Source organism: Podarcis tiliguerta (assembly GCF_965153285.1).
Source record: "Podarcis tiliguerta genome assembly, chromosome: 5".
Lineage (NCBI taxonomy): Eukaryota > Metazoa > Chordata > Lepidosauria > Squamata > Lacertidae > Podarcis > Podarcis tiliguerta.
In genome coordinates this window covers 61,325,158-61,343,408 of record NC_139538.1, presented here as the reverse complement: position 1 = coordinate 61,343,408, position 18,251 = coordinate 61,325,158, and the positions used below count along the sequence as shown (strand labels likewise).

The window sequence follows — 18,251 nt, the reverse complement described above, 5'->3', positions numbered from 1 at the left end:
AATCAAGAATCCCTCTTCTCTTTGTTTGTTTTGAATACTTTGCCTTCCTCTCACTGAAGTAGCTTCATGATGATCCACCATGCGTCCAAGTTGAATTTATTTTACCAGAGTTTTGTGTCTTGTATGAGTTCTGCTTTTCTTTTCTACATAACATCTGACCCAGCTAGACACTCAAAATCCCCAGATCTTCCCCCAATTCTCTCCTGTCATTCAAATTCTAAGCCTTACTTACCAGTCAAGTCGCATGTTGCCAAAATACAAAGTTTATTGATACTTCTCACAACCCCGTTCTTCTTTGTGATCTTTCAGGTACATTATTATTATTCTACACTAACTCTTGGAAAAATCATCAGGCACTACTACCTACATATTGCCTTCTTTTTTACTGTATCCAATGCTTAGGAAGCAGTTGCATAGACACTATATCTTCCTATTCTACTAATTTAACCAAAAGACCTCTAACTTGTTGTTGAGAACTGTTACTCTGAGATGTTTTACTCCTGAGCCAATTATGGTACTAGGAAATGATACCTTAAAGTCATCACTCAAATGTATATGTAATTACTGTTATTTAAACAATCACCACAAATCATTTAAGTATTCTTATGGTTTGTATCCTAAGCTAAGTGTGCTTCTTATTAAACAGTAATGCTGTGGATTAAATATTAAATCAGAAAGCTGTAATTGCAAAGGCCAACCATCTTCATACTATGTTAATAAATAGAGTCTTAGAGTGCTAAGAACATAAGTGTTTTCACACAGCTGACTTCTCGGAATTAAAGCTGAGTCCCTATATTTGAACAAGAGATTCCTATTTCTGGTCTCTGAGACATTCAAAAAATGGCTTTCACATAGCATTTTACATTCTCCATATTCTGAAGCACTGCACTGTGTGTGATGTAGGTGTCAGTTCCATCCATGATTTTGCTTCTATTAGAAACTGAAGTAGCATTTGTTGTTTTGAAGATTCTTGGAGCGTATTGTATATTGCTAAGGATTACAGTACAGTATGTCCAGGGCAAATGGCAAAGTACCATATTTTTCTGTGTATAAGATGCCCCCATATATAAGACGACCCCCTTTTTAAAAAAATCCCAAAATTAAGAAATTGGTCCAGAGACCAAACTCGAACTTGGGCTGCCCACACCAGAACTCAAACTCGAACCCCTGTGCATTCACGACCAATGTATGAGACCCCCCCCAAAAAAATTTGACTACTTTTTTAGTAAAAAACATCATCATACACAGAAAAATATGGTTATAGAGTTAATAAAAGGTATAACTTAGTTGATGCAGTTGTTCAAATTAAAGTATTTAGTTGTAAACAATTGAGTAAAGTGCATTTTGTGGTTATGGAGATAATTCTGAAGATTTTGTGCATAAGCTTCCTATTAAGTTATGAAATGCCTGTTCTGTTACTTAAAATTTGTATCTCACAATTATTCCTAGAAGAAACTCTATAGAAGATACTGTAAAAATCCTAATAGTATTATTTAACATCTGTATAGTGTGTTTAAAATGCTTTATATGCATTATTCTGTTGTAATTGTATATACAACAGTTATATAAGACAAATTAGTGTCCTTATCCCCCATATTGCAGATGGGGAGAAGTTTGATGAGAGAGGGTTGCTTACCTGAGGCCAGTTAGGAAGTTTACAGCAGAAGCAAGATTTGAATCAGGGGTGCCCTGATATAGAATTCAATCTCTTAGCCCCTATGCTTCATCACATAAAAATTCATTTGAAAATATAATTGGGTACATTAAATAGCAAGCACAGAAAACATCAAAAATGGTACTAGCCAATAAAAGTAACTTGCATAAGTGCATGATAAAATAAGAGCTTGGTCAGGTATGTTTTAGTAAAGATTTGGATTGATCAGTTACTCTAGGTAAGAAAGCAGACTCATGGAATAGGATAACCAAAGCTCTTTCCTAATGTTATCTTAAGGGGCACAGGCACAATCAATGTGATTGCTGCAGGGTTTCCCCACTGGCTAACCTGCATCTGAACTCTTCAGATGCACATGCTGTGAAACATAATCCTCTTTACTGCTGTCGCCTTTCTCCCTACTTCATGCGCCAGGTATGCAAGTGGCACTGTCTAAATAAAAAACATAACTAGACTGAATGACAAAAAGCTTCAGAGTTTTAATTTTTTGTTTAAAAAAATGCAGAATTGGTAAAATGAGTTTTGAAGAAGCCTGCATCCTTCAATTTGCATATTATATGATCTTTAAAACCATACAACTCAACTTCAGTTACGTCTGAAGTAGATGATTGTATTTGTCCCCTCAACTTCATCCTGAATGTTCATGTATATAAATGTGTGTGTATGTGTGCATGCATAATATATGGGATGATAACTTTGGGTTCAATCTGGCCAATGAGGCGCAGTCTAAATGGATCAAGGGACCATATATACCTATGCACGTGACCCAGAGCTTCCTCTTTCGGCTCGTGCATTCAGAACACCCACCCACCTCTCCCTACTTTTAGGGCATTTTGTGATTGACCTTGCTATGCCGTCGTGTGTCATGTGTTGTTGGGACAGGGGCATGGCAGGAATTTCCCCACTTGGCTGATTGGCTGTTGCCATTTGGGTTTTGCCTGCTGTGTAGCAAATCGTCACAGCTTGTAAGGTTGCAGATAGGCACTGGTTCAGGTGATAGAGGGATGCGAGAACAGTTTCGCCATCCCTATGTGAAGGATATTCCATTAAATGAATCCAGGGACTCAACTGGTTTGGTCAAGCCCCAAGAGGGGGTTGTGCCCGTACCTGAGTCCAGGGGGGCATCTGGGTGGTGAACATGGTCTGTTCCCAGCTTTTTGCCTACCCAGGTGTTCACCCTTGGCTGCTGGTGCCCTGGGTCAGCACTGCCTGCAAGGGAGTCGAACCAGAGCCTATGCAACCACTCACCTCCTGTAATCAATAAAGTTGTGGCCCAAATTCTGCCAAAACCAAAACTAAAATTTGACTCAAGGGTGTATTTAGGGGGGAGGTCTCTGGGTCTGAACACGCAAAAAATTTTTCATGCTTTCTGTAGAGGGCATATATTTTAATATTCTCATGTAAAGTTGGTCTTATAACCAGCATCCATAACAGTCTGCAAGGTTAACACCTCAGACATATGCATGTTTACTCAGAAATAAGTCCACTTGAGCTCAGTGGGGCTTTCTCCCAAGTCAGGAAGTAAAGGAACCTGCACACTGTTCAGTTTTGTGTTTCATGCATCTTTGCAGCATTGTTTCTTTTGCCCTTGGCACAGCCCCAACCTCACAGAAAAAGGAGCAAGCAGAAATGAAGTGTGCATGACTGATAGGTCAAAGCAGGGTTGACTAAAACAGTTTATTTCCAATTAAAATAATAATAAAAGTACAGTGGTACCTCAGGTTAAGTACTTAATTCGTTCCGGAGGTCTGTACTTAACTTGAAACGGTTCTTAACCTGAAGCACCACTTTAGCTAATGGGGCCTCCTCCTGCTGCCGCACTGCCGGAACATGATTTCTGTTCTCATCCTGAAGCAAAGTTCTTAACCTGAAGCACTATTTCTGGGTTAGCGGAGTCTGTAACCTGAAGCATATGTAACCTGAGGTACCACTGTAATAAAATCTTTTTTAGCTGGAATGAAAGAGAAAAAGGAAGGCTTTTGCAGACCCTACGCCCATTAGGGCACTTATGTGGGGTTGGGGCACTTAAATCACTCACTCCCATCCGAGTTCCCAGAAACTGACAACTTCTCAGTCTCCTGGCGTAGTAAATGGCTTTTTCTGAGCATCAGACGTTAATCCCCTGTTCTACAGCTTCTATAGTCTGGATACCTACACACTCTATGGAGCAGCTGTCACAACAGCAGACCACTCCCCCTCTACCAGTTTATCTACCTTCCCTCATGACAGAGGCTACAGCTGGGTGGAAGCTTCCTCTCCTAATCCCTTTTCAGTCCCCTCCTGAGAGACAGTGGTGCAGGAGAAGGGTCGGGAAGCACCTAGTCCTTCACTTATCTGACCTGGCTTTTCTTCCTCTTCTTCCAACACATCCTGTGCTCCACCCTCCAGCTCTGAAAAGTCCCCTGCTTTCAACTCTTGCCTCCTGGCTTGTGCAGTACCGCACATGTCATTGACCGCCTCACCTGAGTCAGACTCCAGCCCCCCTTCCCCCAGTGCACACTTGTCAGCATCCTGCCAGTCCTGGACAGGAAACCCTTTTACCCTGACCCCAGTTGTGTTGGGGGCAGCTCTTCAAAGCTCATTGAAAATGGATCAGTTGACACAAATTTCTTGCATGTTTCCAATGGAGTGTTAAGGCAAAATAGATTTTCTTTATCCCTAGGAATAATTATGCTCTCTCCGTGTTGCTTCGTCCTTTTATAGATTAACTTTCATTCTTTACAGTGTGCTTCTGTATTTGTGATGCAGAGATGCTGCTGCTGCATAAATTAGTTTAAAGCTTTAATACGAAGAAGTCCAATAGCAATAAGGAATAATGTCTTTTATGTGGCAGTTTTCCTGTGGCTTTGTGACAAGAGGGCACTACATAGGAATCAAGCTGTAAAACTATTTTTTTTACCTCATCTGAAATGTTTATGCACCATTTCCTTGGTTGAATGAGTCAGCTGGCACTGCAGTACATTGCCACTGCCTAAAGAAACTAGCTTCATAGCCTAATATGCAATATCACTCTTCTGCAGTAGCTAAAGTAAGATTAGTCTCTTCTATTTTGCAATTTCTTTAGCGCTAATGCCTTTGATGTTTTTGGAAAGCAAGTCACAGCACAGCAACGCTTTAAATGAAACTCTGCAGATTTTTTTTTTAAGTAGCTCTGGGTTCGTATTCTTAAACCAGCTTCTTTGACTTTTCATTTCATCCTTGGATTTTGAAGTACAATTTTATTAGTGTTCAAAGCATACAATTATAAAGTTAAAAAATATGCCTGACTCTAGAGCAATGACCATTTATGCTAATTGTAACTCATTAAAAAAAAAAAAAAGTTGCCTACATTTCTTAAGGGCTGTATTCAAGTAAGTTATATTCGGAGTAGACCAATTGAAAAATGTGGACTAACTTAGATGCACTGATTTCCGTGGGTTTACTCTGGGTATGGCTTGGATAAAATACTAAATGTTTTTCTCATGTTTTTCATAAAGAGGGGCCTATATGTCATCTCAATAGATATAATTTTACAGCATTGGAATTGGGAGCAGCCCACTGCGGTGACATTATAAAGCTTGAAAAACAGTTTTAACACACTTTGCAAAGTGTCAAATGTCTGCAATTTAAATGTATTTTTGCTTAATAGCTGTGGTCATAGAGTTTAAATGTGTTCTTCCCCATTCTGATCAAATGCAGTAGCTGTCTTGAATAGGAAATTCTATGTAAAACATTTCTGAACAGTGCCTGTGCACAGAACAAACTTTATATCTATAAGCGATATGTTCTATTGCTGATATGCTGTTAACAGTTTAGAAAGATTTCCTGAATTTGCGAATTCAATCTACCGTTTCCCAGTAGAAAAACACCTTATTTTTTATTTATCTTTATCTGTTTGAGTCAATTCAAATATTAATATTTAGCTATGGATCCAAGATATCTCATAGGTACACTTAAAAGAAGGGCTTTTCAGGTGTTCGCGTAGCATAGAATTATTGTTTATATATGGAGAGTGGTCTGTCTTTTAGCCTGATCCTCTTCCTATGAAGTGGTAGGAACCGTTCTATTTCATCATTTGTATAGGATCATATCTAATGGTGAGATACAAATGGAGGAAAACCAGCAAGAGTCTTGCTGTCTTCTGTCACTCTTAATATTTACTGCAGGGGGTATGGGTGCTAAAATGCTGATTCAGCTGCATATACAAGTGCTTTGGCGCACACAACTTAAGAGTTACCTTAACAGAGTGGGCAAGTAAGCTGGTTGTGCAGCAGCGAGTGGGTTGAGCGGGAGGAGAGGTGCAGTAGCATGGGCGAGTGCGTGGGGCCTGTGGCAGTTGAGTAAGAGGGTGGTGGAAGGGTGAAGGCCAGTAAAATGAGCAGGGGCATCTTCTCTCTCTGTGTGTGCGCGCGCGCGCACACACACACACAATTTCTTTCTACAGTTATCAGGCCCACTTTACTTATGCCCCAACATAACATTTCTGCTTGTGAATTTATGCAAATGCAGCAATCATTAAACCCCATCCTAAGCCTTCATGCAAATAATGCCTTAGGAGGTCAGGTGTAAACAAAACAATTGACCCTGTTCGAGTCTGGAATGTTTGTATATGCCTTGTTTCCACACCAACATTGTGCCTTGAATCAACTGTGTCCACGACACATCTGTCATACAGAATCCATGCCATGTTTTAATTTTAATATTTGTGTATTTAAATGTATTGCTTTCCCACAATAATTTATATCTTCTGACTCTATTCCTGTTTTGTAATTTTGTTCTCTTCCAAGGTTATGCCTTTCTGCTATTCCAGGAAGAAAGCTCTGTGCAAGCTCTAATAGATGCCTGTCTGGAAGAGGATGGGAAACTTTATCTATGTGTATCAAGTCCCACTATCAAGGACAAACCAGTAAGTAAATCAACATACTACCTTTTTAAAATACTGTATTTTTTGCACCATAACACTCACTTTTTTCCTCCTAGAAAGTAAGGGGAAATGTCTGTGCGTGTTATGGAAGGGAATGCCTACGGGTGGCATGCCTACGGATTTTCCTCCTCTAAAAACTATGTGCGTGTTATGGTCGGGTGCGTGTTATAGAGCGAAAAATACGGTATATATATATATAGCTGAAAGTCAACTACTGTTGTGCAAAAATGGCTATCTCTGTCCTTTTATTTTGTCTGTTATACTGGCATGTTGCTTTAGCATATATTGACCATGTTAAACTTCAGTAAATGTCAGAACAATAGCATTCAAAAGTCTTTCCTTTGAGATTGTATAATAGATTAATGCCCTGGTCCAACAAATTGATCCATGTACGGGAGCTCTAGTGAGCACACAAAGCAGCTTTATCACGCGTGTTAATGTACTCTTTATGTGCATCCCTTTCCATGTGCTGGTTAGCTCCTTTCATTTGAAATGTAGATACTCCAATGTAAAAGAAATTATGTGCAAGAGTATATGGCTCTTTTGACTGGGTTGTGAGTCAGTTTGTGTATGGGATGTTTCAGCTTGCAAATAACGATTAACCTTATTTTGCTTAAGTTCCATTGCTGCAGACATAACAGTACTGAATTCTGTACAGTTGAAGGCAGTCTAGCAGTTCTGCATTGAAGTAAAATATCACAAGTGAATGATATGTCATGGTGTAAGGTAGTGTATAGGTAAAACACATGAGCTGATTTTTCTTCTTAATAGCATCATTCAGTCTTAATATATAGTCTAACATTAGTGAACAGGCTTTTGGTTTGTGTGTGCTCCTGCCACCACCCCCATAAGTATGATCACAGTGAGACTTTTGCTTCCATTTTTAAAAAGCCATGGTTATTTGTATCTGAACCTAGACAAACTGACTTGTCTTGTTTGCCTAAACCATAGTTCAAATAAAACTACTTATGATCTTGATTTGTTTTGCAAAATGATATTTCAGTTTCAGGTTTGGACCTAATGATGAACCAGGGTTAATTGAAAAAAGAAGTGAAAGGTGTACATAAGCCTGAGTCTCATTTGTATAATGCAAAACTGTGTCTGAACCAGATCAACGTTAATTACCTAGTATGCAAATTGGGAATTATTCCAAAATTCTCTCAGGTGTATTTGCCGCTATTCACGAACTGATGTGGAGCAACCCCATCACTGTGGCTAAATGGGAGAAGTAAAATACGAACTAGGGATCAATGTTTGATTCTGAGGAGAAACTAACTCGCCCTATTTCCCTCCTTTTAAAATGGGGTAAGGATTGTATGAGTAGAAAGAAGGTATTCAGGGGAACTTGGCTTTGGCATGAATGAAGGTGTGGTGATGAGGGTGCTCTCAGCAGAGAATTTTAAAACAAACCAAACAGGTATTAGAATATTTTAAAATTCTGACTCGATAAAAAATGCATAGATGTGACAAATTCAGATATTATAAACACCTTCTCCAAGTTCACATGGCTTTGTAAGGCTTATGAAAATGACTTTTTTGTTGATTGCTTGGTTCAAAACAATTCAAAGACTTTGTCCCAAATTCAGCCATCTGGCTTCTTAAATGGACAGCGTAAATGCTTTCGGTTTGGGCAATCCTCTTAGCCTAAGCAAAGGAATTAAGTTCACTACCAACCACCTTTTCTTCTGTTTTCAGAATGTATGAAATGCTTATTAAATGAATCTTGGCCTGTATTCTACTGTGTGATTGTGTATTAAAAGAAGCAAATAGGAGGAAATGCTGTAGATTTATGTGAAAAAATATTGCTCAACCTTATTTCTAGAGGCAGTAAATAAAATAGTAAATTACCATAATTAATATTAAATTCAGAGACTGTGTATGTGGCATTTAACTGAATTTATACTGATTATGGAAGAAATACAACTGAGACTTTTTGCATGAAATGATTTCCTTATATTAAGTTTATAAGAGATATGAGTGATTTTTATGTACGAAGCAAATATTTTCTTCGGCAACATTGTTAAAATAACATATACATATCTTGTTCTTATACTGCATTTTATCTCTGCAAGAAGCTCTGTATGTGCTGCTCACCAGTTTACTAACCCCTAACAATAGGGACGTGGGTGGCGCTGTGGGTTAAAGCCTCAGCGCCTAGGGCTTGCCGATCGAAAGGCCGGCGGTTCGAATCCCCACGGCGGGGTGCACTCCCGTTGTTCGGTCCCAGCGCCTGCCAACCTAGCAGTTCGAAAGCACTCTCGGGTGCAAGTAGATAAATAGGGACCGCTTATTAGCGGGAAGGTAAATAGCGTTTCCGTGTGCGGCTCTGGCTTGCTAGAGCAGTGATGTCACACTGGCCACGTGACCCGGAAGTGTCTTCGGACAGCGCTGGCCCCTGGCCTCTTTGAGTGAGATGGGCGCACAACCCTAGAGTCTGTCAAGACTGGCCCGTACGGGCAGGGGTACCTTTACCTTTACCTTTAACAATGTTCCATTCAGTGATGAACACCCTGATTTTAAGTTTACACAACGTTTTTCGCGGGGAAGTCAAATTAGCATGATTTGCTATGCCTGGATGGAACCCAAGAGTTGACTGGATACCATGCTTTTTATTTTATTTTTGGTCAGTTTAGCTGTCACATGTAAGACAACCAGTGTTTGGGAATATCTGAACATATTTGAAATCTAGATGATGTATTTGGGAATCCTAATGGAGGTTTTCTAGCTTACTTTGTACCTGCAAAATTAATTGGCCAGTTTGGTAGACAAAGCTGGTAGTGAGCACCAAGGAGATACAGCATTGGTTAGGGGCAAGCCTGCTGCCTGCATTCTTTTTGCATAGCTGCATAAGTTGATGCTTTTATGATGGTGCTTCAGTGCAGCATATCTCTTCTGATAAATTCTAGAACATCCCATCTTCATTGGTTTGTATTTATTTAGAATTAACTTTGGTTATACTGCTATTAGAAATGGGAAAGGATAAAAAGTTGTTCCTTGACTTTTGTTGCTTTCAAAATAGAAGTTTAAAATGAAGCTAATCTTTTGGCTTTTTCAGGTGCAAATTCGACCTTGGAACTTAAGTGACAGTGACTTTGTAATGGATGGCTCTCAACCTTTAGACCCCAGAAAAACTATTTTTGTTGGAGGAGTCCCACGACCCCTCAGAGCTGGTGAGTGAATATGTTTAATGGTTACCAAAACCATGACCAACAAAACATTCAAAGAATGATGCAGTAAAAGTCTGTAGAGCTTTTCATTATATTTCAAATTGACAAGGACTTCAATGTGGTTTTTCCCCCTTAAGCAGCAAGATTAAGGAACAAACTACATACTATACAGTATTATTTCAGTCTTGAAAAACCACTTGCATTGAGATACTGACTGCTCTGCATTTTAAACAGTGAAATATAAAACAATTCATTTTAAAAGCGTAATCAGTTGACTGTCATAGATAGGCAACTGATAAGAACTTGTTTACATTTCTGGTATTCCGTTTGTCTTGGTTTATAAAGTTTGTTTTCTGTTGCTTTTGACTTTGTTTGCTTTTTTAGGATTTTTGTCTTTTACACAGTCAATCATTTCCATTTCCTGTTTTAGATTACTTGGGGCTATAACTATCAAGAATTTTGGTTTTTTATATACATAGACTAGTCACAAATTTGTGGGAGGCAGTGGAAGACAGAAGTGCCTGGCGTGCTCTGGTCCATGGGGTCACCAAGAGTTGGACACGACTAAACAACAACAAGTCACAAATTAGCTGCTGGAAGTTGAATGAATGTATAGGTCTTTTATAGTTTAATATTCTTTTACAGTTGAACTAGCAATGATTATGGATCGTTTGTATGGAGGAGTCTGCTATGCTGGCATTGATACGGACCCAGAGCTGAAATACCCAAAAGGTGCTGGTAGAGTGGCTTTCTCCAATCAGCAGAGCTATATTGCTGCTATAAGTGCTCGCTTTGTCCAGCTCCAACACAATGACATTGATAAACGGGTAAGCAAAATGCCATATGACTGATTGACACGGCTGACAAATTATGCAGGCATCTTAAGTGGGCTCAAATCATTTGCCCATCTTATCCACCACCGTCTCCTCCGACCAAAATTTGCTCTCAAGAATCTTGGGCTGTGGCCTTTTCAAGTCCTACTTGAGGAGATCTTTTAACTGGAGATACCAAGGAACCTTCTTCATGTAATGCATGACCTCCCCAGCAGTGCTACGAGCCCTCCCATGAGTTTGTGATTGATCACTGTTTGAATGTCTGTTTTAATGGCCAAAATTTAGTGTTTGCTAGATTTTAAAATGTAAATTCTTTCCAATCTCAAATGGGTTTCAATAACAGTGTGCAAAATCAATATTGTCTTCATAAGTGAAGACATAGTACAATTTCCTTGTTACTTTTTTCTGTAATATACTTTTGGATATAACAGTTGGGCTGGAAAATACACTAGACAGTAGTTGGGCAAAAGTACTGTGGTTAAATGTGGGAAGGTGGAAAAATAGCAGAAATTCAAAAATATGTGAGGTCAAAGCCCTTTCCTTTGAAATTGATTTCCTTCGTAGTCTTAATTCAGCCCACAGTAAAAACTGCTACTGTTGGTATGATTTTAACAAAAATTGTTGTGAAAATGGCACACGTACCGTATTTTTTGTCCTATAGGGCGCACCGGCCCATAGGACGCACCTCGTTTTTTTGGGCGGGGGAAATGAATAAAAAAAATTATTTCCTCCCCCAGCCGCGGCTGCCGCCCCAAGCCTTGCGGACACCCGCCCGAAGCACGGGGAGCCCTCCAGAGGGCTCCCCGTGCTTCGGGCGGCAGGCTGCCGCCCCAAGCCTCGTGCGCCTGGGAACTCCCGCCGGGCTTGCAAGGCTTCTGGATAGCTTCCTGAAGCCTGGAGAGCGAGAGGGGTCGGTGCGCACCGATGCCTTTTGCTCTCCAGGCTTCAGCGAAAGCCTGCATTCGCCCCATAGGATGCACACACATTTCCCCTTCATTTTTGGAGGGGGAAAAGTGCGTCCTATGGGGTGAAAAATACAGTATTTTTGTACAGGCTTGACCTTATTTACATAGAAATGTATTTTTAATGAAATAAAATAGGGTATGTGAAAAAAATCCAAAGATTATATATTTTTAAAGCTCTCACTGGATATCCAAATGGCACTGCCACCCCACCCAGGAGAGAGCAAACTCTCTAGACTTAGAAAAAAAACCCCCACATAGATTTTAATGAGAAGTATGTAAGCATGTTCCATTGAAACCAGAAAGATATAAGTATGCTTAACTTTGGCTGACTCATATCCTTACAGATTTATAATTTTTAAGTGTGGTAAATCTGATAGGGCTTAATCTATAAAGCCATTAATTCTTGCATGACTGGAACCATCAGTGTTAATCCTGAGTCATGCTGTCGCTTTGTCTCAAATGCTGAGCTCAGAATATAATTACCTTGACACTGAATCATTAAAGACTTATTTTGGCAATAGCATCTAATGTTATGAAAAGAAAAATGGGACAGGACAAGAAAGACAAGGCCTTTTCTATTCTGATCACTTTTTCCAGTGATCATGACAAGTTAATGTTTTAATGTGGTTGTTTTATTGGGCTTGAAGCTCTATGTTTAGGTCAGTGGCACTGTCTAGTACTTTAAACTTGATCTTCATATAAAGGAGATCCTAAACATTTGCTATTGTAATAGGAGTGGGGTGCTATTAATACGTCAAAAGGATTTAAAAGAGCAGATTTTGAAAACATTAGGCTTTTATGCTGATATATGAAGGCTCATTCACGGGTTACGTAATGATGCAAATGGAAGTTCCAGCAAATGCTTTGAAGCATAGCAGATTCCTTAGGTCGTTGATGACTGACATTGTCAGTGACTTCTATTTCCTTCCTCCTTCCGCAGTCTTCCCCCCCCCCCCAACTTCTCTCATGTTCGGTGCAGTTCTCCAAACGCTGTGGGAGAGCTTTGGCCAGGAAATAACGAGGGTTAGTTTTTGTAAGGTTTCTGGGTAGACTTGCTCTATCTAAAATTGGAACTGAGAATTTTGATACTATTAACCTGGAAGGTTAATTTAATAGTAATGAAACGAGGACACATTCTTGCTGCTCTTGCCTGAGGCTTGTCTTGCAATATGGGTGTCCATGTGGAGGTGGCAGTTGTCCCCCCTCTAGTCCTGATTCCCATCTTTAAGTTTACTTGCCCCACCCCAGAAAGACTCCTGTGGACACCCATGATGGTAATGTACAATGGTGGGAGCTCTGACAGATCACTTTCTAAACCCATGCACTTCTGTGATGTGACAAACTGTAGCAGCCAGAAGCACCACATTGTCTCTGATACTGAAAAGCTAAGTGGAGTGTGTTGTTACTGGCTATTCTGGCAAATTTATACACTATACAGGTTTGTCCTGCGTTCAGATGAATGAGATGAATTCACAGAGCCTTCTTTCTATTTTGAGTTATTTTGTGTTTCTCCTCCCCTTCTGTAGGTGGAAGTGAAGCCATATGTGCTTGATGATCAGATGTGTGATGAATGCCAGGGCACTCGCTGTGGTGGAAAATTTGCTCCATTTTTCTGTGCCAATGTTACCTGCTTGCAGTATTACTGCGAATACTGTTGGGCCAGCATTCACTCTCGTGCTGGGCGAGAGTTCCACAAACCACTCGTGAAGGAAGGGGGGGATCGGCCACGCCACGTTCCGTTCCGTTGGAGCTGAAGTCTGGGCCTAAATCCAGCAGCAAAGAAGTACTGGAACTGAAGAAACTGAAGGGAGAAGAGAGTGCTGCCTCAGGGCTTTAGTGTTCTGGAAATCTGTGCATTCATCCTTTACTTTAATGAAGAGATGGGTCTTTTTATTACGATTACTATTATTATGATGATAATGATGATTATGATTATTTACAGTCACATTACTGAACTCTGTGTCCAGTATAATACAAGCCTAGCAGAGTGTAACTATACTGATTTTGCACTTTGATTCACACAAACATCTGCTTGGTACCTTAATTTCTTACACGAGACTTGTCATGTCTGACAATAAGTAGACTGCCATTCTCATCAGCCTTTACTGAGTTGGTGTGTATGTGAGAAAGACTTTTAAAATTATAATTTTATTTTAAAACTGGAGCATGCACTTATTTTCAGAAACTTATAGACTTGCCCCTAGCAGATGACTTACCAAAGGTAACACTCACAAGTAGGTAGGTGGCAGATGTAGCAAAAACTTAAAATGGATATTCAGCAATCATTAGTTTGGGTCATTTAGCATAGGAATAACCCTGAAAAGCCTTTAGTTGCTCTCCATTTTTACTGGTAAGGTTGATACCTCATAAGCTGGATCACATTTTCTCCACCCCCACCCCTTTTTGTTTTGCTGAGGGTTTCCTATTTGGTTAGGTCTTTTAGTGTTATGTAAATGTATGCTGCAATAGCTTTTGCTGCTATTAAGATGGTATTACTAATACCACAATACTCTATTCAAGCTAGGGTATCTATCAGTTTAAAAGATGATTATATGATTTAAAACCGTGATGGCTGCTGAAAGGAGATCTGTATAGCTTCCAAGGAAGGTCAATAGTTTTGACTGCATGTTTACTTAAATCAGGTTGCTGCATGCAATAATTTTTTTTTATATATGTCTCATATGAAAATCTGCCCACAATGCACCAATTAAGGATTTATATAGACTACAAAGTACTTGTTATTCAAAACAAAACAAAACCCACACACAGACTTAGCACACCAGACACAAATTACTGACTGGAGGAAGGCATGCCTCAGTAAATGTAAATGCTTCTGAAATTAGGATCAGCCCTTTGCAGTATGACCTATATTACAACAAATATTTTTTAAAAAAACTAGATGTAGAATATCCTTAAAACAAATTTCTGAATGATAGACGAAGTACTTTGCGGTGCTCTGTTATATATTGTGCAATTTATTTTATATAGTAAAAGTGATTATGTCTAGTACTGTGATCAAACTTAACTGTTTAAGCCTCTATATCTAACGTTCAATCACTTCTGAAAGATACGGATACATATGCACACTCACAAAATTAATTATGAGCTCTTTAATTACAATCTCATAAGTGCTTGCACCATTTATGTAGCTGCAGCCCTTGTCCAGAAAACCAAAGAGCTCATGGCAGCGTATGCACACTACTAACTTCACTAATAGGCTGATAAACTAGGCACATTTTATGAAAGGTAGTGGGGAAGTGGTGCTAAAGAAATGTCTGCATACAAAAGTTAACTTGCAAGATGTCTACTCTCTGGGTGTGACATTTAATTTCTTGAACCCTGGATGTATCCTGTGAAGCTTGAATATATTTGAGATCTACTTTATAACAGTGGACATTTTTTTAGCATGTATTCTGGGCGTGCAAGACAAACACATAAGCACACATTAGTGTGCGAACTATAAGAAAGTGAGGACGTGTACACTATTCTTCTGCGTTTTTTGTGAGTTCCCTTCTCCACCCCCCACCCCCCTGGGAGTTCTGGGGACAATCTGACTGGATCTGGCACCGCATAGTAGATGTTACGGATTTTGTGTGTTGTGATGGCCTTGTTAATGTCTAACTTTGTACGTTTTTCTTTCAATGTTTAGTTGCAATTACTGGCTCTGAAAGAAACTTTGTGTTTAGAAAAATAGTTTTTTACTGGTTTAAAAACAAAACAAAACCATTCGTAGTATCCCTTCACGTTTTCTTCTGGGCATTTTTGTGATATTGCTTTATCCAGCCCAGCTGTCTTTTTTCTTCTGTTTGGGGTTTTCTTTTCTTTTCATCTATACAAGATTTGTTATGCACTACTTTTTGTATCTAGACAGTTTTCAATAGTTGGCAGATTATTCTTTTTTAAAAGAAAAAGGCATGCTTTCTGACTGACATGATCTTTTGCAATACCTCAATTTTGAAATATAGGAAAGAAAATATTTTCTAAGTAAGTTTATTCAGAAAAATATATATATTAATTTAATTCTGCGAGGAAATGATTTAACAGATGGGTAACTTTATTTTTTTCATGCTTATTTGCGTTTTTGAAAATGAAGAAGTTAGAGCTTTATAACTGTAATATTGAAGATCATAGCTAATCTACAGAAGTCTACCTAATTATGTGAAACAATAATACACAGTTTTGAAGAAATATCCCTCTCTCATTGTACAAACACCCCGGAAAGAAAGGAGGGAAAGAGCGAGAAAAAGAGATGCTGGAAGTTATATAAGTAATAACATGAAAACAAAAACACAGCAACGAAAGGTGTAAAAAAAACTGCATTTGGTGCTGGAAGTTGTGAATAGAAGGTGAAAAAATATTTTCCCCTTAATTTGTATATTTATAATCAAGCAATTATGCACGACTGACCAGAATTGTGAGAGTTCTTCTGTTTGTATTTTTTTAAAGATACTTTTTTAGTTTATTAAATTATAACATGGTCCCTTTTTGTTTTGTAAATGAATGTGCCCCCTAAGTTGTTAATATGTTATATTATTATGAGAGGGTCCTTCAAGAAAAGAAGTTATTTTTTAAAATAAGGTGTTCTGAACTGCAACTTGACTAAGAAGTCCCTGGGTACAACAGGTCCTCTTGTGGCCTTCTCTTGATGTGAGACTTGAACTAGTCGATTTTTTTTGAAGGCAACTTAACCTCGACTATTTGTTGTTATGTGCAATACTGTTTGTACTGTTTGTATAAAAAAAAGAAAAAAGAAAAGAAAAAAGGCATAAATCTTTATTGCAGATTTATTTTCATTGCAAACTTTAGACATTGTGATTCACTAAGATCATTTTTCTACTGTCAAATATGTACCTTTTCTTCATGCTGGTATTTTTTCAATAGTAATGTAGCCTTTGTACTGAGACAAATTTTCATTGTTATTTTTAGAAAGATTTTTTGCTAAGAGAAATTTAAACATTGACATATTTTTCATTTTTATTTCAGATTTTCTTTAAGGAGTGCTTTCTCAACCATTAATATAGTTGTTTCTGGGAGAGACTTTCATATCTGGTCAATGTCATTAATATTATTTTGTATTTTTACTTGGAATAAATTAATTTTATGATGCTAATTCTTTAAAAGTTTATTTTTTTCATTTTCAGTTATTTTTGAAGCTAAGAAAAAACCTTTGTAATATTGTTACTAAAAGTGTCTAGTTTTTTGAAATGCAAAGCTTTATGTATTAACTCGCTGTTGTGGTTTACAATGGTGTGAAAATGGTTGGATATGTAAAATGATTGAAAAACTGTAATGAATAATTGGGCAATAAAATTACAGAATGAAGCAGGAAAATGATGTGATATTTTTGAGAAGCCTTTTTTTCCTTTGTCAGAATGATTTAGGAAGATATTAGGGATGTCACAGTACCAGTTCGCTGTCTAGATTTATACAACACCAATGCTGATAAAACACTATTGCTGTTGTAATTAACTCCAATCTACAAAAATAACAGGCTTACAGCCATGGCTGTTTAGTGTAATGCAAATTTGCTCCCCCCCCCCCCCATTAGCATAGGCCCAGTCAGCATTCCTGCAAGTGCCGAAAAAACAAATGGAGACTACACAGCATTAATGCTCAGTCCATTCCCTGCCCGTCCCTCGTCCCTCCCCTGCCAATACTCTTTATGGTCTCTTTTGGACTGCTATTTTAAATCTCTCCCAACATGCTTCAGTGTGATCTGCCATTATCTTATTTATTCCACTCGCCCCTCATGCTGCATTATTCATGCACTTCTTTAAGTGGCAACCCAGAACAAATGGAGGAAGTTGTATAGTATCTGCATAATGTTACAGTGCAATTACCATACAGTGTAATTTATGACATAGTTAGTGCTAAGTAATGCATGTGTAGCAACCGTTATTACTATATATCTGAGCACTTTTTTGAGCTTCTTGTATATTTATCCCTTTGTGTTGGCCCTTTAAAAATAAAAAATATCACAAGTGCAACGTCTGTTGCTGCTATCAAAACACTGCTTCACTTTATGTAGTTCATCACCACCACCCTTTGCCTATCTAATCCTTACCTTTTTGCTGTTATCCTGGCAGATTATTTTGTGCCGATGCTAGAGGTACTATTATCCACCCCTTCTGATCCTGCAAACCAAACTGGTGTTATATAAACAGAACATCCAATGGCCATCCCTAGATAGATCAGTAGCCAGATTTGATCTATTCTCACGCTGGCTTCTACCTAAGGGGGGTAATTTATTGATCTCTTGTAGAAATGTCTAGAGTTGGCCCATTGTGTCCTTTTTGTAAGAAATGTATAGGAAAAAAATAAAATAGTGAGTAAAATTTAGACTCTATAATTAGGTACTACTACTGGTTGGGATGTACACAAATCGTGCAAGTAAAATAGAAGTGGAGGAGAAATTTCTAAATTTCCTGCAAAGTGGTACAAAGTGTGTTCTTAGATTCTGCCTACACACTTGCCTTTTAGGAAGGCAGGGGCTAAAAGACAACTGTATTACAAATATGCAGTCAGCAAATGAACTTTGCTGATTTCATGATCTTTGTTAGAGTAGTACAAAAAGTATAGTGCTTTACTGGGGGAAATCCCCCATGTTAATATTTCAGTATTGTGACATCTCTATTTGCAAGATATGAGTGAAAGATTAGTCACAGATTTGTAAAACAAATAATAAAAAAGTCTTTTGTTAAACCTGGCTTG

General features: G+C 38.5%; 1 protein-coding gene across 16 annotated transcripts in view; it reads left to right on the top strand.

Annotated features, from left to right (window-relative positions):
- Positions 1 to 16,871, top strand: part of CPEB3 (cytoplasmic polyadenylation element binding protein 3) — a 73,634-nt gene extending 56,763 nt beyond the window's left edge. For all 16 annotated transcript variants that reach the window (XM_083443612.1, XM_083443609.1, XM_083443622.1 and 13 more), the window contains 4 exons: positions 6,439 to 6,557; positions 9,631 to 9,745; positions 10,388 to 10,569; positions 13,067 to 16,871. In XM_083443612.1, coding sequence (XP_083299738.1) covers positions 6,439 to 6,557; positions 9,631 to 9,745; positions 10,388 to 10,569; positions 13,067 to 13,294 — 644 coding nt within the window. In that variant the 3' untranslated portion in view covers positions 13,295 to 16,871. The remainder of the gene's footprint in view (positions 1 to 6,438; positions 6,558 to 9,630; positions 9,746 to 10,387; positions 10,570 to 13,066) is intronic.
- Positions 16,872 to 18,251: the final 1,380 nt, after the last annotated feature.